This window comes from Grammomys surdaster, unplaced genomic scaffold (assembly GCF_004785775.1).
Source record: "Grammomys surdaster isolate TR1022 unplaced genomic scaffold, NIH_TR_1.0 126176, whole genome shotgun sequence".
In the NCBI taxonomy this organism is placed as follows: domain Eukaryota; kingdom Metazoa; phylum Chordata; class Mammalia; order Rodentia; family Muridae; genus Grammomys; species Grammomys surdaster.
The window spans coordinates 6963017-6986324 of NW_021620983.1; the positions used below are offsets into that span (position 1 = coordinate 6963017).

Below are 23308 nucleotides of genomic sequence, written 5' to 3' on the forward strand. Positions count from 1 at the left end.
TGTCCAGAGCCCCACAATCTTTCGCCCTACCTTCCCGTCTTCTAATCCTGTTACAATCCGGGGCTTTAAAAACTCCTAGTGTTTGAGTCTGCCCAGGGGAAAGGAGACCACGGGGTTAGCCTGTCAATCTTCAGAACTGAGTAGATCTGATGACTCCTCTGGGGAGGTCTAGTTGGCAGAAATAGGACAATGATTGATGAGCGGATATCATTTGTTTAGGAACTGAGCACACCAGCCAGGAGACATTCTGACTGTATCAGCGCTGTCACCTTTGTTTTTCCTGTTAGCAGCCCAATGCATCTTAACGTTATGAATGAAACAAATGGATAGCATAACTGTGGGTGGAGATGAATCACCCCTGCGAACATGAAAAGGTTAGGGAGCCTCAGAGGAACTTGGCACCAGTCATTCATTCATTCAAGTGTCCATCTAGTCAGTGATTTAACAAATATGTGTTGAATGTTTACCTCCTACCCCTTCGTCTCAAGCGAATCTTTTCGTTGGGTTGGGGGGTGGGGACTCTCTCTAAGCTGCTGGTACCATGCTTAGGTTAGTAAGTAAAGGCAGCCAAAATGACTGACAGGGCTGGGTTATCTTAGAGGGAGTAAAAGTCAAGAAGATTTGAAAACTAAGATTCCAGGGAATTTATAATTAGTATTCCAGTTACACATTACACACAGGCACGCACACACACACACACACACATACACACACACACACACACACACAAACACACGGAAACACAAGGAAAAAGGAAAACAGAGAGACAGCAAGCAGCTTGATTTATTTGATGGAGAGGAAGGCAGCAACACTGTGTGCGGTGGGGGTGGGAGCATCACAAGGGAGGGCACTTGGAACTGGCTAGTACATATGAAAACGGTCCCAAGCAAAAGGCTGTAGTAGAAGGCTAGAAAAGGAGTGGGAAGGAATGGAGAGATAGAAATGACATCGGAGGTGGAAAATACAGGACTAGCAGCTCAGGCAGACATGAGAGTAGGAGAAGAGGAGTAAGCCAGCCAAGGATGTCGCTTAGAGTTTTGGCTCAAGCATGGGTAAACGAAACAGTTTAGAGGAACCACAGAGACTGTCTATGAAACCAACTTATGAACACACAGAAATAAAAATGTGTATTGGATGAGCAAGTAGAAATGCAAGCCAGGTGACTTAGGAGCCCAGCAAAGAGGAGGTTCGCTTAGCTTTTACTTTTCTCAACGTCTGAAGCAATCCACTGTCAGAACTGAATGAATTTTAAGAATTTGAAAGCGGGGGTTGGGGGGAAGATGGGGCATGAATGAAGCTATCGCAGGAGACTGGGTAGAGCTACCAAAGCACGCACACAGAAGCCACATAGACAAAGGTCACACAGAAGCCACATAGACAAAGATCTAGGAAAAGAGGTGATGTCAAGGAGGTCAGTGGTGTTGAAAGCCCAAGGGGCTGGTGACATAGCCTAGCAGGTAAAGGTGCTGGCTATCAAGACTAACTAATAACTTTAGTTTTGTACCTGGGACTCATATGGTAGAAGGAGAAAACTGACTCCTGTAAATTGTCTTCTGACTTCACACATGGTGTCGTGCGTGCACATACTAAAATAAATAAATAAATAAATAAATACATACATAAATAAATGTAGTTTAAAATTTGGGAGCCCACACAAGATGTGAGGCAATAGCCAATGGATTTGGAAGTATATTGCTGTCTGAAGTTAGAAGCAAAATTGGAGTGGGTTAAATTTCAAATAAAATATAAAGAAATCAAAACAACCATGGACAGCCTGCAAAAAGTCATGTTTTGAGGAGGAGAAAAGATGAATCTGGGTAGTCTGAGCTGTGAATTATGGAATTGCAATATTATTGGGTGGTGGGCTTTTCTTCTTTTGTGCAGATGAGAAATGTCTTCCTGCCTTGTAGATTGCTGCACTTCCCAGGCTTCCTTAGCATGCATTGTTTGATGGAGTCTTCAGCTAGGGCAGACAGAGCCCCTGGTATAGCATGACTGTAGACAGGTCTAGTTTCTAGAGCAATTCAGGCAACGTTAGTGGTAGATTCCAGAATCAGTGCTTGGTGTGATGACCTCCCTTGTGTGCCTTTTTATTTAGATCAGTTAGGTTTGTCATTGTTTGTTGATAACTGCAGGAGACTAGCCAAGGATCCAGTTCCCTGAGGAAGGCAGCAAAAGGGAGTATGGAGTTGGAATGGTAATCAGGGCCCAAAGCTGCTTACTTTGGGCAATGTCACTCTTTCTTTAACTCTGCTATTCTGGGGCCAAAAGCCACTGGCTTCTGGCAATGTAACTCCTGATAGCAGCAGGGGGGTAAGAAAAAAAGCTTAGGTACTTGGGCTCTTTTCTCTCTGGCTCAAGGGCCGGTCCCTCACCAGGCAAGAGGCTCAGAGTTCATTAACTCATTGAGAGCCAGAGAGAAAGAAAAGGACAAAAGAAAGAAAGTCAGTCACACACACACACACACACACACACACACACGCATGCACACACACTCTGGTTAAGCTTGACCAACCTGTTTCATTAATTTCACAAGTGCACATACCATTTCTTAGCACTGTGAGCAGAATTCCAAGACAGATACTAAGGGAGTAAAGCTGGGATGGAGCAAGTGGACTGGCACATACAAATCATAGAGCATTTCCCCTTGCTCTCTGGAGTATGCACAGACAGACAGACAGATAGGCAGGCAGGCAGACAGACAGACAGACAGACATATGTACATTACATATGTACATATATATATCTGGTAGATGGAGCAGAGCCTAAAAAGCCACACTTTATTTTTTTCTCCCAGCCTTTTGATACCTCCTTAGACAAGAGTTCTTTATAAAATTACCTCAGAGATACAATGTTGCACAAAAGGGGAGTTACGAAGGATGTCAATAGGTAGTTCAACGCAGTGTTTCATTCTATAAGCTCATTATAAGTTCAAAGCAACAGTTTCACATGGCCTTGCTTTATCATAGTGCGTACCTGTGGCTTCACCCTTAGACCTGACCTAGAATGAATGTTCTTCCTTCATCACAAATCTGTCCCAAGCCCATTTCTCTTCTCAGTGCAATTTATGAAAGCTCATTGTATTCCTTATTATACAGCCTTTACTTACTGTTCTGTGAGGAGGGAGCACATTCTATTCTTGATTCTAACTTTATTACATCTTTCTGGCAAACCAACTAAAACCATATCCTTAAACTTTCTTCCTAAAAGTATTTGAATCAAATCAGGGATTCAACAAAGTCTTAATTCGTCTAAATAGAATTTATCCATGAAAGTTTATCTACATGTTGATCTTCAGGAAGTTTTCCCAATAGGATGGACTTATGGCCAGGAATCATTAGACTATGTAATAGTGACAGGAAAAGACAGATCAGCAGTGAGAAGCAATCCCGGGATGAAGTCTCTGGGCCTATGCCTCTCCAGAGTGCACCCATCGAGACCATTCAAAACAGTGAGCTATCTACAGAAAACCTGCTTGCCATAGTCTTTTTTAGATGGCTTCTGTCAGGTAACAATCATTTGTAAGACACATTTCATTGAGGATAATCAGAGAAATTTATAATGGAGAGTAAAAATAAATGAAAAGCTAAAGGAATGGATGGAGAGATAGCTCAGGGGTTAAGAGTACATACTGCTCTTGCAGAGGACCCAGATTCGGATCCCAGTTTCCACATTGGGCAGTGCACAACATGCGATATCTCAAGTCCCAGGAGAACCAATGCTCTCTTCTGGTTTCCATTGGCACCTGCATAGATGTATTGCATATACAGACATACAGGCTTACAAACCTACACAAATAAAAATAAATATAAATCTTCAAAAATTTGTTACAAAGAAAGAACATTGCTGCAAGTGAGGCAGGATGTCAGCTGTGCTGGTATCCAGGTGAAATAGCTCTGCATATAGGCAATCGTTGGATAAAGACCTTATCACCACATCATATGCTCAGAGACACAGAAGATGAGTTCATGGAGTCTGGGAATCTGGGTAACAGTACCGTGAACTGTTTTCCTGGTTTTGATCTCAAATGTACCTCAGAGACACATCAGTTGAAAGTTTGTTCCACAGAATGGAATTTAAAGACGGCAGAGCCTATTGGGCCCAGAGGAGTGTCCTCAGGTCTTTCCTGGGTACCCTGGAAATGAATAGTCAGTACCCCAACTTCTTCCTTTTTTCTTTTTGTCCCCAGTCATGTAGTGGAAATTCCTGTTCTGCTATAACATGCTGACATGGGCCTGAAGCCTCCAGGTCCATGATATTATGGAATGGAACCTTCAAAAAATATGGGACAAACGAAACCATTTCTCTCCATAAGCTGTACCATCTTAGTCATTTGTTACAATGCTAGAGAGCTGCCTCCCACAGATATGTACTTTGTAGGTTGCAGAAATCCGTTCCTCAGCTCCATATGAAAAGTCAGCATGGTTAGACACTGGGAAGGGCCTTCTCTACTACCTCCTCATATACTGGAAGAGGAAAACATATCTGTGATACTTTTATAAGGACATTTATCCTGCTGATCTCATTTTGTGTGTCTCTGTGTCTGTCTGTCTGTATTCATGCATATATGAATGTATGTATATAGTATGTATGCATACAGTATGTATGTATGTATGTATGCATGTATATGTGTGTGTGTTTTGCCTGCATGTATGAATTTGGAGGTTGACTTTAAAGGGTAAATATTATTTGGCAGTTCTTGGAAATGATATTGAGATTTAGATGCTAGATTTTCAGGTTTGATCACTGTGTAGGGATAGGACAATTGAAATTTGGCTAGGGTCATAGTTATTTTTCCTGCTGTTGGGATAACCCAAGAAAGCAATTAAAAAGAGGAAGTGTTTAGTTTGACTCACAATTCAAACCTGAAGTCCATCATGGTGAAGATGTCAAGGTGGCAGGAGCTGAAAACAGCTGGTTACATTCTATCCATAGAGCTGGAAGCAACTGGCCACAATGTATCCACCAAGCTGGAAGAGACTGGCCACACTGTATCCACCAAGCTGGAAGAGACTGGCCACACTGTATCCACCAAGCTGGAAGCGACTGGCCACACTGTATCCACCAAGCTGGAAGCGACTGGCCACACTGTATCCACAGAGAAGCAGAGGGCAATGAATGCTTCTGCTTAGCTCACTTTCTCCTTTACACACAGATCTGAGCACAAGGAATGACGGCACCAACAGGGGATGGGGTTTCTCAACTCAGTTAACCTAATCAAGAGGATTCTCCCATCCAGCCTGGCCCCAACGGATACATCTACATCACAGCTCCTCATCTATGGCCAGGGAACATCGGGAAAGAGGGATAAGAATGACTGCAAAAGCCAGAATGGCAGGAAGTCTGTTGTGAAACAGTCTCTCCAGGTAATGCTGTACAAACAAGACTGGAACAATAGCAATACCAATGGAACTGTTAACTAATGTGCAAGGGGGAAACTTACAAGGTCCCAACTCTAGACAAAGAGCTACAGATAACCAGTGACTAATGGGAGAAGTAGTCTCTCCCAGGGATGACTCTCTTTATTGGTTGTCTAATTCTGAGTGGTCAGCCTGGAAACTATTTACATGAAACAAGAAGAATAGACTCAGTGGTGTGTGTGTGTATTTGTACATACATATACATACATATATAACAAATAACAAAAAAGAGGCTATCGACTTGAGAGTTGGAGACATTTGAGGCAGCTTGGAAGGGTTGGAAAGGAAAGAGAGGGGGATGTGACATAATTCTATTGCAATTAAAAACACCCTTTAAAAAACAAAAACAGGAATAACAAAAAGGTAACCTCCCACACAGGTATGGATCATCTAGATTCATCAAGTTGACAGTTGATCATCCATCACAGCTAGTGAATGACAATGGAAAATCATTCATATGATTCATAGGAATTCATATTTAGGGATTTGCAGACTTTTCCTTATAACAAACCAGCAAAGCAGCCAGAGCCGCTGATGCAGTGGCTTGTCCTCACTGTTTTAGGAGACCGATTAAAACCAAGCACGTGGACTGGGGAGCTGGCTTCATGGGTAAAGCCCCACTGTGCAAGCCCAAGGGCAGGAGTTTGAACCCCAGGTACCACGGAGTGAAAAGTTCTCTTTTGACCTCCACATGTATGCTGTGGAACTTGCTTTCACATGTACACACACACACACACACACACACGTGCACACACACACACAAATATATGCACACACACACAAATATATGCAACAAAATATTTTTTAAAAAACTATAAAAGTTTCAGGAAGAGGAACAGGAAAATGAATCATCAAGAGAAACTTTTGTTCCTAAGGAAGAATAAAAATGCCCTGTTAGTTATCTGGTGAATCTATAAGTAGGTGTTTTACGTCAAAACTGCCATTTTCCATTTTGTGGGACAGATGAAGGGAACGGCTCTGACATGTTATCAATATCTCAGGCTCACCACAGGCAGCATGCCAGATGCTGCTCTGAAAGGCCTGGTAGAGGGCACCACCCCCAGGAAGATCCTTCTGTAAAATCACAAGGCTTTAAAGACAGGTGCGATTCTGAACCATGACAGGGAGCTCAGTTGTTTGGTTCAAAATATGACAGGTCAAAATATTGAATTTTCTTCTGCTGACAGTTCTGCTGACAAGCACGTTGTTAATCAAATAAGCTCCTATGCCTTTCTTTAAGGTATGTTCATTCGAGACCATTTTGCCATCATCATTAAGATAACTTGGATTTTGAAACTTGGCTTTAGGATGCCCAGGTTCCATTTGACGAAAAATCACCTGTTGCTGTGTAAAGTGACATCCTCTCAAATTGTGTATATTTGAATTGGTTGGGTGCTCAGCCAAGGGGCGAGGGTTGTGTCAGAACTGTGCTTACAATATCACTGAACTTGAGGCTACCTCACAGTCATGTATGTGAGAAGGGCACTTAGAAGTTTTCCAGGATACTGCCCAAATTCTGGGATTTACAGGTGTAGGCCAGCTAATGACTTCTCTGGACCCCGAAGAATCAAAACTAAGACCGAGTGAAGCATTACCGGGCCATGCTGTACACAGGGCTGCGTATCTCCTGCACTCCTGCACTCTCTCTGTTGAAACTTACAACTCCTATCAGCCTACCCAAAGAATAACTGGGGGTCACCAGGCCCCTTTAGTACCCTTCCCAATGCACATGAAGGACATCTTCTTTCGCTGCTTTTCACAAGTATCTTCTCAGTTGGGTATTGCCAGCCCAGCCTGCTGGGGTTGCCACAGCTGGGCTTTTGCATTAAAACTCCAGTTACAGGACCACACCAGAAGGCTCAAGGCTTTGACTGCTATCATTATAAGCTGTTTCACGTGCCAGAGATCGAAGCACACTGATAGTTTCAGATATCTTCACTTAGGGAGCAAGTTTCCTTCATTACTTTCCCTTTAGGAGAGTTCTTGATAATATTAGCTCTAATTACAATATAACTATTGTAATTAGATATATCACTGAAAGGAGCCAGATAAGGCCCTGGTCCCTTTATTTCACAATGGAAAAGAGGGTGAACCAAGAATCAATGATGCACACCATCTTGCAGATGTGAAGAGAGACTTCCATTGTCCTAGCATCTGGCTTTCCTAGGGAAGAAAGGCTGCCCCTGGTCATTCCTCCTCTCCAGAAACAAGCCACCTTATGTAAAGGTAGGGTGTGCTGTAAACTTCTGCTGGGCTCACCGTTCACCTCATTTATGTTGTGGCTGAGAGAGACCTCTGCTCCCACAAAACGGGCTTGAACATACTAGGGGGCGAGGGGACACAAGAGGAGAGCTGGATAACTCTACTTGCATTGGGTCAACATTTATTTGCAGCTATAGAATGCCAAGGGTGGATATACACCTTAAGACTATAGAATGCCAAGGGTGGATATACACCTTAAGACTATAGAATGCCAAGGGTGGATATACACCTTAAGACTATAGAATGCCAAGGGTGGATATACACCTTAAGACTGGAACCTAAAGAATCGTTTGCTACCGAATCAGTGTAAAACAAGTAGAAATTTCTGTGGAAAGGACCCAGAAGATCTAGTGTCTTGGTTCAGCAGGTAAGGAGGTAACAGGAGATGTGCTGGTGGCACTGAGAGCCTCACAACTGAGAACTGTCACAGGAAAGGACTGCAGATAGCCAGTGACTTTCACGTATCTCACTTCAGTGAACATGTGATACCTGGACAAGGTTTGAGAGATGTGCTAGATCATCAGTCTGTCTGTCTGTCTGTCCATCATCATTTATGTATCATCTATCACCAGTGAATCATCAGTCAGGGTAACACTTCATCCTTTAGCTCAAGCTGGCCATGAACTCTTGGCAAGCCTCCTGCCTCAGCCTCCCAAATGATGGGATAGCTACTTAACAGTTCCTACTGACAACTCACTGGAATCAAGTTTTAATACAGGATGCAGTAAATCCAGGTTAGTGGCACACAGGCCTGTGGCTGTTTTTTTGCTTGTTTTTTTATGCTTTTAACAGATTTTATGATGGAAACACTATGGATGACGACTCACTTCTTCCAGATCACAAGGATTCAAGTATAATAAATTCCATTTTCAAAAAACCAACCAAATATTCTAAGTCCTTTGAACTTAAAAAATAATCTCATTTTAAAATTCACTGCCCATTTTTTAATTCTGTAATTAATGGCAGTCTTAAAAAGCTCCAGCTACCTGTAGTGATTAAAAAAAAAATCTAGTGAGCTTGTTAACACAAGGAACAGTGACCGTTCTGAATCTGGAGGTTTACATGAAACAAAAACAGAAAACAATTCCCCACCACCACAAGAAACACCTTTTTATTACAGCAAAAGAAGTCACTTTAAAAAAAATTTATTAATTTAATTGGGAAAACTCCCAAATTAATGCTGATACCTTTTTTGTCCTCCAAAGATAGAGATAACGTTGGGATCAGCCAAATAGACAGTTGTGAGCAGGAGGAGGGAACTTCCTGGACTGTTTGACTGAAACACGGAACATCCTTTGAGAGTTGCCAGAGCCTTCCAGCAGTGACTCTGATGAACCACAGGTGAGTGGTCAATCTATCCCTGCTACAGGCAGCCACTTTGCTGCTCTTGAAGCTCAGCTTCTCTGGTCTTTCAACATGGACCAAAGAACTGCAGCTCTCCAAAAATCCAATGTTCCTCACCATGTTGGATCTCAGGTATCTAACCTGACAGAGAAGCTCCAGGACTCCTATTCCTTCCCAGTGCAGACAGGGATGGTCAGGCTGTTCCCTACAAGCTAGCCTAAGTTGCTTTCATAGCCTTTGCTCATTCTATGAGAGTCTAGGATCTAGAGAACTTGAATGTATGACATACATCTGAAAGGTAGCTCAACACTCCTAAAAGCTTGAGTGGGAGGAAATACAAGGCTCAAAAGGCTCAGATGTCTGGACATTCTTTCATCACCGTCTGTTTCAGGGCAACTCAGTATATTTGCAGGTGTTAGTTAAAAATTCCTGATGGATAGGAATTATGAGTCTTCTAGTTGTCCGTTGGTATCTGGTCGTGGGCTTTAAGCACCTAAGTCTGTTGAATAACCAAATGCTTGGCAGATCTTTTGAGTCCAACACATCTTTTTGTTTTGTTTTGTTTGTTTGTTTGCTTTTGAAAGCACTTACTTAGCCCTGGCTGCCCAGAACTCACAGCAACCTGTCTGTACTCATGCCCAGAGGAGTCTGCCATTTTTAAAAACAGCATGTGGCTCAAGGCAATGAATATTCATTTATGTATATGAGTGTTCTGCTGCATGGGTGTACACTGCATATATGCCTGATGCCGGAGGACCCAAGAGGATACCATCAGCTCCTCTGGACATGCAGGTACTGAAGGTTGTGAGCCTCAACATAAGTTGTCAGAAACCAAATCTGGATCCCTCAAAGAGCTTAGAACTCCTGTGCTGTCTCTCAATCCACTCAAAATTCTTTTATACATTTAAATAGCTTCCAAATGTTTTGGGGAATACAGTTGTTATATGACTGCATTCAAGCAATTTGGATATAAAAATGTCCAAGGGCATTTGACAGACAAAAGTGGACAATGACCAATTTTTAAAATAAGGTAGGTTATTTTATAGTGTTAAGTTTTAAAATTTCAAAGTAAAGATAAACTTGACCACCAATGAATAGAAAAGTACCCTTTTATTGAGGTAAGACAAGTGTATTTACAATATGCCATTGTTAGAGTATATAATTGACCATGAGACTTCTAAAGCAGCTGAATTCCAGAGAATTATAAGGGAAAAGAAACATTGCAAGTATGTTTCTGTTACAGAGGATACATTTGAACATGACAGAAACACTTAAGGCTGAGTACTGGACCTTGTCCTCCATCTGGGGGGAATAATCAAAGTATTTGTTTGTTGTTAAAAGACAGAAGGCTCACTTTTAGAAGGGGTTGGGGTTGAGGGAACCCACAGTAGGGCTTCCAGAGGTCTGAGGGCTGCTTTGTTTAAAAGCAGAGCCTCAAGATTCTGACTGAGAAATGCAGTGTGGCCAACAGTCCAGGTTCACTTTGGACTCACCCTAAACTGAGAGCCGCCTCAGCCCTCCACCTTACTAAGGACCGTGAGCCTCTCACATCTTCTCAGGTCCAGTGTTTGCTGAAATCAGGCTGCTGAAAGGGGAGGTTTGCTGTAGTGCAAAACCCACTTTGATGGGGTCATGTCTACAAAGGAGTACAATGGCAGACTCTTGCTCTAACAGGAGACCTAGCCACTGTCAATTATATAGGCCAAAGCCTATTATAAATCTACAGGGCACCTTACACAGGTTAATTCTCAAAGCATAGCACTGACACTTCAGGAAAGGTGGGACTTTTTTGAGGAACATCAGACACAACGCCAGGTCTTTATTATCCCATGAGCTATTGAGGTAGGATTCTCCACTTATCGAGTTTTCACAGGTTACACCGTAGAGTCAGATGCAAGTACCAAGCAAGTACCAAACACGACAGTGATCCACGAGAACGAACCATCCCACTAAGAACCAGTCCTTCCTTCTGCAGATAGGCAAGGCTGGGGATTCTCCTGGCACTGAGAGATTTAACTAAAAACAGCATTGTAATGTCTTGTAGAAATGGTTTGTAAATAAATACAATTTCAATTATGATTTTATGAGTTAAAAAGCTTCGAGCCTGTTAAAAATAAATAGTGCAATCATTAGTGGTAAGATAAATAGTACTGTGTCTGACGAAGTGCTCCCATGTCCAACAGGAAAGCTAAAACCTTGGGCAAGGAAGGAAACCATCACTGTTCCTGTGGGCAAACCAGCAACAGATGGGAACGGCGTGTTCCCTCAGCATCAGGTTCATGAGAAGCTACGGCCAGTTTGGTTATAACGAAAGAGCTTTTACATGTTTCAACAGGGGTGTCTTCCTTCCTAACTCAAGTGGAGAATAGCGAGGGAAGCAGATGCGGTACATGCTGATTTTTGGATATTACAATAAAGCTGAAAATAAGAGGGAAAAAAAATCAAGATTAAATCATCAGCCCTTCTCACAGTCACAGAAAAAAACCTTTAACATGTTACACACCTTCAATATCACCATAAGTTATAAAAACAAGGTGAGAAACTATGGCCAAATTTCACTAAGAACCCAACAAGAGAAACTACATCATGGTATGGGAGAACTCATGTGGAGTATATTGTTTAGATCCCAAAGCTGACTCCAATAGCCTCTGTAGCAGACTGCTCCATGGTCAGAACTCTGCTCTGCTCGGCTTCTGCGTGGGACAGATTGTATGAACACACTCAGACCACATCTGCGCTTCCAGACTGTTGTTGAGTCAAGAACGTGGTTAGCTATGACTGACGAAGTAACAGCTCAGAATGACCTCTGCGTATTTCAAAAATGACTATCTAGTTCAAATTTTTATCTGGCTCCAAAATATTAAGATTCAAAAGGACCACAAAAGTTTTATTTTATCCATGTTTACAAAAAAAGTGATTCACACATGAAACTGGGCTTCCTTGGGCTGACACATGGAGACGACATAATCCAATCCAATCCAGGCATCATTATTAGAAACCCAGGACACCTAGATATATCTGGGCCATCACAGTGGACATCATAAAAAATAATAAAAAAAAAAAAATCAAATGCCTACTGGTGTTCCTGAATCTTCTAAAAAAAAAAAAGAAAAAGTAACAGACACCATGGTTCTCTACGAACGGCTGTCTCACATATTGCAGCAAGACTAAGAAACAGCCTTCTCAAGTCACTAAGCATTGGAATAGGCTTCATCCTCTCCATCTTCGGATCTCAGGCCTCACGAGCCTGCCGCTGCTTCTGTCACAGCTGTTGGGACTTTGGAGGGTGTACATTTTAAACTTCTGTAAGGAACTTTATACGCTAGTTCGTGAAATTTAACTTTGTGCTGAATATTCTTCAAAAGGGTTTTATAAATAATACAGTATTTAAGTTCTTCAGTTCCCTTGTTGTTATACCATATTGTTGCTTTCTCCAACTTTGTCTACGAACTGTAAGGAGAAAAAAAAAGAGAGTCAGAGGGCAGGCAAGCACTGAAGAGCACTGACTAAACCCTTTAGATGCTGGTTTAAAACATCCAGTTTTACAACATTTGCAGGAATTCAAGGCATTACTGACAGTCGTTAACTGGATGGTGCCCAACCACCATCTCCTCAGATGTGTACAAAATTATTTTTTTTTAAAAGTTGCTTTTGCATGACATGTTATACACATGAATTTTTGGGTGAAATATGAAAAATGCAACACAATGAGTAAAATAATAAATAAAATGACACTGACACTGCTAGCTCAACAAAAAGAAAAAGACTGACATGCCAGCCACTCATGCAGTAGTGAACCCAGTAAGATATTTCCACTGACCATTCCTGAGCATCTCTTCTGGGCCTATGTGGTCTTTGGACAAACAGATTTAACTCAATTAAGTTCAGTAGTCAACAACAGCTATTAACTAAAAATATGTTAACTGAGCACTCTGGACATCATCCTCAAGTGGACAATGACTGAAACACCCAGTGTTGCCAATGTAAATTTGTAATTTTCAAATAAGAACTTCAATGAACATTCACGTAAATGGTTTTTAACTTTAGCGACTCCATCCCATTTCGGAAAGTCTGTCTTTCTTCAGCATCCAGATGGTAGTGTGTATACGATCAGTGGCAACGCTGCAACGTAGAGCACTGTGTGTTCTAGCCAGCAGTGCCTCTGTCCTTCTGCTTCACACTGCTACTTAAGAAATGACTGGAGATCCCTACTCTACTGGTTGCCCACTTACACAGTCACACCAGAATCTGTAAGCTAGGACAACCACAGGTCTAAGTAAATTCATTCCCTATATAAACAGTATCTACATTGAGTCTGGTAAAACGGACAAATGGTGCCTCTGTGCACCCCACCCCAAGCTGACATACTAACCTTTGAAATGATCCTAAAGTGGTGACTGCCACAGTGTATGCGGAGTCACTAGAACTTTAAAATAAATTTCAGTGGTTAAAAAAAAAGCACTGTATGTGTTCTTCACAGGTAACTGCAAATACCCAGGCTGTGGCAGGAGGGCTATTCCGCCTCTAAGATTGACCTGGTGTGGAACAGGATTGGGCTTACAGGAGTATTCCTCCTTCTACAAGTCCTTGTTTCTCTCTGCAATCTCTACACAGGCTCATCGAGCCTTTCTAAAGCATTCTGGGCTTTAACCCAGTTGTTCTGCACGAGCATGTAACTACGAGAGATTCTTCGGCAGGTGACTTCTGACACGGGCTGCTCTGAGCCCAAAGCATTGCCTTCTCTCCGGGGACTCTATCTCCAGCCCTGTCTCCATAGTTCACGATCTTAGTCAGTTTTCAGATGAAGAAAATGGCTAAGAAGAAGTCATCTGGAGTTGTCATGGGATTGACTGGGTCTGACATCAGACACAAGCACCTTTCACTCATTCACTTGGGGAAAATGTTTGGCATTTTTATCCTGAGTGGCACGTATTATGCTGGACCCTGGAGAGGAACGGCTAGCAGCCATTGAGCTCTGCTATGGTCACAGGTCTGCAGCTCTCTTCTTGATCATTCAACAGGTAAATGTGATCACACAGGTGTGTACAGGAGGGCAGGTATGTCCTGAGAAGCCTCTGAGACCCCACAGCAGATGGCAGCTCTCATGGCAGGTCAGTATCAAGCATCCGGAGTACACCTTGAATACAGGCTTTTACCCATAAATTCATAAAAGTAGCTCAGCATTATCAATTGGGGTAACATCAAAATAGAAAACGATACTAAAAATGGCATGTTCAAACAAAATGTCAGGCTTCATAGGTCTAAGAGTGATTAGTTTCTGGTTTTCATGGTAACCAGGATCTATGTGACATAACCATTTATACCATAATTATGCAATCACATCAATGATCCAAACTCCCAGTGAAAAGGCACCATAATCCACACATCTGGGTGGTTTGTAAAAATGCTTTGCTAACTAGGTGACTACTTACTGATCTGATTCCAGGTAGATTTAGGAGGGATCCAAGGATAGGCACTCTTCTGATAAAGCCAACGACCACTGGAAAAAAGCCCCTGGGAGGAAGAAGACAAGGTAATTAGACTTCAGTGCTCTCTACCAGGAGAAACCACGAGCCCAGTAAGATGAATACTTGAGTCACTGGCTACAAGTGCAGTAAACAATTTGACTGCTGGTAAAATGGTGCCCAGAATATAATGGGACCTAGACGTGCTGTGATCAGACCACAGGCTTTCTGTTCTACTGCTGGCGACAGCAGGAGAGGGGAGGGGTAACCAAAAGAAACGGGCTGTAGAAGACCATGAGCACGACACTGACAGGACACCTACCACAGTGGGGAGGCTCACATCACGTCAGTGTCTGGGGTGGATACATGGCCACTGAAGTGACACAGCCTCTTAGTTTAACTGTGGATCAGTGAGCCCACAAAAAAGACACAGTTTGAGAATGCTAAAGAAATAAACTGCATCTGGGTCTTTAAAATGCAGTTCACAGGGATGAAAATATCACAGTGAAGAAAGGTTAGTAAGCTTCAACTCCGAACCCACAGTTAGTGACTGATGCCACCACAGAGAACAGCTCTTATGGTAGGCACAGGCTTCAAAGCCATGCAGGTTCATTGGATTGTTAAAGGTATCTTTAAAAACACAACAGGTGGATTCAGATGCTGCTATTGTATTTGGAGAAAGAACCACAAAGACCCTTGACTCTAGATTTCAAGCCAAGACTCCCTCAGAACAAACAAAACCCAAGAGAAGCACAAGGGTTTTGCCAGAAGCTTCTTGAAATCATGGAGCCAATGTATTAATGCAATTTACCAACAAATGACAGCATCTTGTTCTGTCAAGGTCAACTCTGGTCTTTTGACCTTCACTGCCATCTCGGTTGTCTTTACCTTTCTCCCACTTCAAATGGAGAACAGTCAATGTTCAATCTCCTAACTTTATACTGTGCATCAACTCTGAGCCTTTTACATGTCCTTTTCTATCTCCAACTGTTCTTTCCTAAATGCACCCTAATTGTTTTCTATTAACGTGTGTATGTGAGCTTGTGTGAGCATGCAGCTCTCTAAGTCTACCACGTAGGTCCTGGGGATCCAACTCAGGCCTGTCCTCAGCTCAGTGGTGAGGTCCTTTAGGCGGAGAGATCTCAGTGAACCCTGATGCGCATGTAGCCTGATGAGTATTCGCCCAACAATGCCTTCCTGGCTCAACTGTCTCTGGCTTAAGCATCTTTCGTGTCCCTCCCTGCCTCTCTGTTGCAGACACTGCTCTTTAGCCTAAATCTGGTAAGACAATAAGCACCTGGAAGTCTGCAGCCTCTTCTGGCTTGTGGCCCACTCCCATGGGGAACTGCTCTCCCTGTTCAGAACAACAAGAGCGTTCACAACTCAGTCTATCCCTGCCAGTCAACCACCCTCTCCGTATGACAGGATGAGCTCTGATCCGTTCTTTAAGACTCAGCTTCTCTGAACATTCTTTCTTCTCCTCCTGGATAAGCTCCTCCTTACCATGCTCTTAGAATATTCTGTGTCCTTCTGTGGTGACACAACATTGTCACTGCATTTCTGGAGCTTTTAGAGTCTGTTTCCCATATCAGAAATGGTAGCTCCCCTAAGACAGGTTTGGTACTTTATTCATTTTTATGTTTTAGGTGACACTGTGCCTGGCATTTTAAATAAATACAAGCAGTGTTTCTGAGCACTGTCTTCTCACACACACTGTCTTCTGGCCAACTCACTCCTGCAAGATAGCAACTGACCGGCATTCCCAGTGTGTTCACTACTAGACTGTTTACCACGCACATGCACTGAACATGCTGCCACCAAACAGCAGCCACTATGAAGCAACATTACAAAATGACAGATCTATGTACCTATCCATCCTGTTAGAAATGCCAAACCCTGTATATACCTTATGAACGGCGATTAAATGAATTTTGTAGCACTGAAGATATTTTATAGATACTTTATTATCTCACCCAGGCAATCATCTACATGCAGGAAACAGTTTTTTAGTTGACTGACCTAAACTTATAAGAAAAACTCAGTATAAGCAGTGGTCAGTCAGGAAGAGAGTCTCCCACACTAGTGCAACTACCTGGGTTTCTGTAATAGTTATCTGAGACTATGGCTCACCAAAGAAAAGAAAAAAAGGAAGGGCCTCACCTGAACAAGAGAAAGAATCCATAAATCTCGAAGATCATGCCTATCAAAGGCCAGCCGATAAGGACCACGAACACACCGCCCAGGAAAAACCCAGTGGCTTTCACTTTGTGCTTCTGGAAGAAGAATCTGAACGTCCTCTCTAGACCAATGACAAACGCCAGACCAGCCACAAACAGAACCTAGGAGAGAAGACAATGCAACACAGAGAAGGGTTAGACACTGCACAAGGGCCAGGAGACAGCTCCACAGTGAGGGAGTCTGAGCGTGCTGAAGTCCCGCTGCCTTCACCGGCCTCATTCTTTGTCTGTCTCCATTCAGTGAAGAAGGAAGATGCGCTGGGATGAGGGCTCCACCCCTACAGCAGGCTCCAGCTTGACTGGATAGGAAAGAAAAAGGCCTATTCAAGCAGACAGTTGGCAAGGCCTGGATGGCCAGCTGCTTTTATTGTGTCACTCAAATGTATTCCCTGATTCTACAATTGCCTCTGTGGGGTACAGAGGTTTCTAGGAATGGAAGATTTGGGTGACGGCTGTGTAGATAGCATTAGATCAGTGTGAACTTCAGGAGAAGAGCACAGCAGCAGACGTGATCCATGTGTGGATAAGAGATTACCCCTGAGCTGGTTTCTCCTTCACTGTGTGTGAAATACTTCCCCCATTGGCTTTCCTCAGGAAAACATTATGACTTACCAATACACAGCTAGCCCACTAGCTAAGTGTCACATTCCCAGACAGCAGTGCTGTTAATACCACCGGCTTAAAACATAAATTTGTTACCCTTTCTCTCTTTAATTAAAATAGGCTACAGACTTCAAAAACATCTGACATCTTGCAGTGACTTCATCTCTCCCAAAGGGGGATGGCTTACTTCTGGAGCTCCTGCCTGACCGCCAACACACAGACAGGGCAGCACATATGCAAGGCAACAAGGCATGCTGTTTCTAAGGAGGTCAGCTAACACCACAGCCATGTAGTCAAGAAATAAATTAACTGATTTATTCACTTATTTACCTGTACGGGGGCATGTGCAGGCAGGTTAGAGGCTATCTTAGAAGGGCTGAGTTTCTTCTTTCATCAAGTAGGTTCCAGAGATTGGTTGGTGGCAAGCACCTTTACCAACTGAGCCATCTCACGGCAACAGATGTACTTTTTAAATGCTTTTAGGTTACTGAAAATCTGTTTACACAGTTTAATCATATGTACAGTCTTAGAAATTCTTATTAAAATATTTTCATAAGTTTACTAAGGCAAGGGGCTAGCACGTCATATTTCTTTTACTTTTTCAGACAGCATCTATTTCTGTAGCCCAGGCTAGCTTTAAATTTGTGGCCATCCTACGTCAATTTTTTATGTGTTGAGTGTACAGGCCTAAGCCGCCATGCCTGGCCAGGTCATCTGCCTCGATCTCCTATTCCGGGCTGTCATTCATTTAACCCACTGTAAATCCCACCACAAACACTGATTAGAGCAATCAACCTAGCGGGAACCTTCTTAAGCTTGTCTGCTAGTCACACGGAACTGAGGGCTTCGCTGCTGCTGCAAACAGGGAACCTGACAGTCACTTCCTATGATTAAAAAGCAACAGATCACTTGTAGATAAAATTGACTGGTGAAAATTTAAAAGACACACATTCAAAGACTTACATTTCCAATAGCCAGCAGTGCTTTGTCAAAAAAGAGAATCATCCCAAAGAACAGGAAAAACACTCCAAATCCTGTTAAGCCCATGCCAATTTCTGCAACAAAATCACATGGTTAACGACAAAGAAGAGTCAGGTCCTCCCCAACCCCATAAACCCAGCACAGAATGCCACAGGGCCCCAGCCCAGCAGCCCAGACTCCAGCATCAGGATCACTACAAAGTGAGGCAGCACCACGAGTTCTACAGCCAAACGTAAATCAGGAACAGAGGAGAAGTTCTTAGGCAGGAGACAGGGAAAGACAGATCGAGACTCTAAACCTTTGCTTATATACATTTTTAGCTATAAAACCCACTCTGACTTAGGCAAATATGCACAGGCTTAAGTATTTACCGCCTACAAACTTTATACTACCAATGTCATATTTAAAGTTAAAACCTGAACTCTTAACCAAGCCTACATTTTTGCTTCTTTATTTAGACACTAACACTTGTCACTAGGAGAGACCAAGGGCTGCTGTAGGTACTGAACGCAGTGGTGGGCACAGTTTAAAGAAGCCTAGCCTGCATCAAAATGCTGTACTGGCCTTGTATTCCCTAGGCCTGCCCTTCAGCACGAGGCCAGACACACTCGTGCTAATGTCACAATGCCAAATCTGCCGCCACCGCTCAGGCTCAGTCACACTGCTGTAGCCAAGAGGATGGCTTGCTCTTTTTATTGTTTTATTTAAGAATTGTTGTTTGCTGACCTGTGATTATTTTCCCTTCAGCTCTAGTGAGCTAAAATCCAGGCCAGTTACAACACAGCCTCTCAACCTGGGATGGGGGCGGGGCTCTGAGGAGCTGATACTTTATTACCTTTACCTCTTTCTACATCTCCACCTCCTAAGTTTTTTGATACTATCTTCCATTTTGATTCTAAAATTATTCAGAAAGAACTTACAAGCCTGTCTACCCACCATTCTTATTTAAATGTATTTGAGATGTAAATACCAAAGGAATACTTTCTTGCTCAAATTCTCAGGAGAATTTCCTAAGGCAATTATCTGGTGTTAGACTCTAATTTCCTAGAGAAAAATATAGAGGAAGGAGGAAGTGAAACTCTCCTAAGTAACAAGTACTTAGGAGCAAATCCTAACAGCCCAGTCATCTGAATGTGACTACCTTCTAGTTCACAAATTGTCAGGATGATGCAACATCCAAGATATTCATTTATGAAGACATGAATCAAGCTGGTCATGTCCTTGCTCTGCAAGCAGGAGGACCTGAATTCAGATGCTGAGCATCTACATAACAAGCCAAGCCAACGGTGGCTCACACCTGCAATCCCTGCCTTGGGGAGGCAGAGGCGGGGATTCTGAAACTCATTGGCCAGGCAGTCTAGCCACATCAGTGAGCTCCAGGTTCAGTGGGAGACCCTGCCATTCGTGTGTGTGTGTGTGTGTGTGTGTGTGTGTGTGTGTATGTATGTATGAATGAATGGAGAATGATTGAACAAGACAATGTCAATCTGGCCACAAAGTGGCCACACACACACACACACACACACACACAAAGTTAAAGCATTCCTCAAGTTTAAAAATAAAGGAAGAAAACGATATGGAAATAGTTCCTATGCATCGAGAACCTGTCAGGAGTCAGGTACTATGAAGTACTTCCCAGAGAATATACAATCTACAATCCTCCCAGGATCACTGGACTGTAATCAGAATCACATCACTTTAGGGTTGGAAGATAACATGTAGAGAGGAGATTCAAGGTGCCCCAAATCAAACTACGGCTAAGTATCTATCTATTTTAACCATTATACATGTTTTTACCTATAGTTAAAAAACGTACTCATTAAACTCAAGGGGACTGGAATGAGCAGAACGTAAGTGACTTAAATTTAATCTTAGTCTAGAACAACCCAGTAGGTACCAGACTTTTTAAGAGTTAGCTGCAGTAGAAAAGACACCCAGGAGGCTCTTCACAGCGCAGGGCCCACAGTGCCTTAGGATTTCTTTAACAAAGTTCTGAGGCTCAAGTTTCCCATGAACAGCCCACTGCTGGTTGCTGTATCTAAGCATCAGTGTGGAGAGCGGCCACACCAGGCAGCAGGGAGACTCCAGACCCAGTGTTCTCAGTCCACAGTCCTACTACAGCCATGATTTATGAAGTGCAGGTCAAAGGCACCAGCCGCCTGTGGACTCTTCTGCCACACTGGCACCAGCCCAGTGCTGCCAGGAATCCCCCATGAAAGGAGTCAAAGCCTCATCACACCCCTTTCTCACCTCCACCTTACCCTTTGTCCCTCTCCTCATCCATCTGGAAGTTCTCTGAAGTCAAAAGGCCTACATGGTGCAGTGATCTTCCTGCCTGAATCATACTTGGCAAAACATAATCTATCTTTTTTTTTCTGCCTATAAAAAATAAAGCTTGATTAAAGCAATATGATACATTAGCTAACATAAAGAAAAGGTCTACTGAAGAAACTTTATAAAGAAAGACCAGTTTAGTTCATTGTCAATCACAGCTGACATTTTAGTGATGGGGACACCTTCACAGACTGAGAGCAGCCCCACCTTCCTCATCACACCCTTTAAGAAACAGAAGAGTTCAACTAAGTAAAACAAATACCACAGCAGCATTTTACTTAATGTGACAATCCAGATATAAGGGGAAGCTGTCCCCATTTCATCTCCCTGAGTAAGTCTTGGCATTTCTTTAGGTCCTGCTGGGATGGGGGAAGGTGTACTATAGTATCTTCAGCCAATCATGAACTGTCATCCACTCGACTCTGCTCAGAGCTTGATCAACCTCCTCATATCTGAAAGCCATGACTCATGCTGGCACCTTTCTGGGCTGCTACTGGTTCAACCCCACAGTCAACAAGACACAGATATAATCTGAATTTGACATGCTCTGGTTCCCTAACCACTGGCTGTAACTCACCATCTCACTTCAGAAATTCACAAGTGAACATCACAGAATTTCACCATCTCAAGAAATCTGGTAAAACGGGGAAAACAGCTTCTTCTGTCCAGAATCCAGTTCCCCACTGTGTTAGTTTTGTTGGAGAGTAACGTTCTCTGCTCTGTGCACAGAGTAATTTATATACCAAAGACTTGTACCATCCCAAGATGGGAATGTTTACATCCAGTCTCCTCAGAAGCTAGTACTACAGTGAAAAGAACAAAGGCTTCTAAGTCCGTAATCCCAGTACCATGGCTTTCTCTGCCTTTGTGTGTAACTGAATGCCTTACATGTTCCAATTCATAAATGGTCCATGTCTCCCTTCCTATGCTCGTGTAAGAATTAAACACATAAGTAATAAAAACTGCTCTTCCGGAGGATCCAAGTGGGTTTCCAGCACCCACATCAGGCAGCTAAAAACCGTCTGTAACTACAGCTCCGGCAGGATCCTATGACTCTGGCCTCCACATACATGTTAGAAAACATTACAAAATAATTAACAGCACTCTTATCCATATAACTACATGTTGCAGTAAACTGAAACAAGTTCATGGGACTTAGTGACAGAAGGAGAAAAAAGGACACTTTTACTTCTGACTAGAACCAAATGAGCCTGACTGGACCAATAGACAGCAACCCTGGGCTAGAAAAGGTAGCTGTACAATCCATAGTAAGACACAGAGTGGACTGCCAGGGTGTGGAGAGAATCATAAAGATCTGTGACATCCCAGTGTGCCAGGACTTGAATTTAAATCTTCAAACTCCACTTGAGAATAACTTCAGGGAAGGTTTTTGTTTCACTTCAGTGGGATGTTAGAATCTTGAAAATCCAAGGTGACTATAGTCTGAAGAAACCAAGTTCACAGCAATGAGCCAAAATGTGGCAAAAGATGTCAGACCCATACAAACATCTTTATAAAGTAAACCTCTTGGGTAGGCGGATAAATAGAGAACTAATTAAGATTGACAAGAAAAGGTAGAAAAATGGAAAAGTCACAGTGAAAACGATGGAGCCTGGGATAACGCTCAGCTAGTCTGGAGAACACTTGGCTGGGATGCTCTAATCTCTGGGGTCACAAAAAAAAAAAAAAAAAGCAAGACTGAAAAGCTGATCAGAATGAGATAGGCAGAAACAGATGCTAAAATAAAACACACCACGAAGTACTGTATACAACACTAATAAAGAAATCCTTTACCTGTAGAGACAGGCAGGGTCTTTCATGCTTGTAATCTCAAAACTTTCGAGACTGAGGCAGAAGGATTACAAGTGGGGAGGCTAGCCTTGACACAATGAGCGCAAGGCCAGCCTCATTTACCGACAATGTGATCCTGACTCCCAACCCAGAAATCTAAAACATCAAAGTCAAAGCTCTGAGCACAAAGTAACTTTAAAATTAGTAAACTTGGTTGAAAGTTAAGCGGGAGGTAAACCTAAGTCCTTGCAAGGGAATTTTGGGTAGGTTGGTAACAGTAGTGTCTGATCACCGCGATCACCGCTCTCTACGCTCCCAACCACGCCAGCCTTGCAGGAGGCTAGGCGCAGGCGGACAGTCCCATTCCCGCCACCCCGGAAACTTGGTACGGCGGCGGATCCAAGTCACGGGGGCAAAGGCGGCGGCGCCACTTGAGCCGGGGCAGGTCGGCGGGCCTCCCGTAGCGGCCCCCTCCCTCCCGCGGGCCGCCGCCCCACGCCACGCTCGTTCCATTCATTGCAGGGCGGAGCAGAGGTTGCGGCGGGAACACCGGCCAAAGCGGGGACCCGGTAGCGCTTACTCTGCGTATCCGTGAGGGAGATCATGGCGGCGGCGGCGGCGAGGACCGCGGTGCCTCGGGGCACACGCTGCGAAGCCTAGTCCGGAGATGAGCCTCGGCGACGCCGCCCGGGCCCGAGCCGCCACGTCTTCCGGAAACACGCAGCTGCCGCCGCTGAGCCGCAAGGCCGCTCGCCATTGGCTGCAGCGAGACCAATAGCACGCGCTCTTGTTCGGATGTGCTCACGGACGCCGCACCACGCAGCCAATCAGAGAAGGCGATGGCTTGTGATTGGTGGAGGGGGCTGATCCG

At 43.5% G+C, this 23308-nt stretch overlaps 1 protein-coding gene across 1 annotated transcript; it reads right to left on the reverse strand.

Moving 5' to 3' along the window:
* Nucleotides 1–10117: 10117 nt before the first annotated feature.
* Nucleotides 10118–23127, reverse strand: Golt1b (golgi transport 1B). Its single transcript, XM_028757554.1, has 5 exons — nucleotides 23018–23127; nucleotides 18295–18386; nucleotides 16652–16830; nucleotides 14459–14540; nucleotides 10118–12476 (listed from the first exon to the last, which is right to left on the reverse strand). The coding sequence occupies exons 1-5, from the start codon at nucleotides 23040–23042 to the stop codon at nucleotides 12438–12440; spliced, it is 417 nt and encodes a 138-aa protein (XP_028613387.1). The 5' UTR covers nucleotides 23043–23127; the 3' UTR covers nucleotides 10118–12437.
* Between the last annotated feature and the right edge of the window lie 181 nt (nucleotides 23128–23308).

Coding starts and splice junctions, on each gene's coding strand:
- Golt1b (XM_028757554.1), bottom strand. CDS start 23,042: ATGATCTCCCTCACGGATACGCAGA. Junction 16,831..18,294: donor CACTGCTGGCTATTGGAAAT/GTAAGTCTTTGA, acceptor CTTCTCTCCTAG/GTTCTGTTTGTGGCTGGTCT. Junction 14,541..16,651: donor GGATTCTTTCTCTTGTTCAG/GTGAGGCCCTTC, acceptor TCTTCCTCCCAG/GGGCTTTTTTCCAGTGGTCG.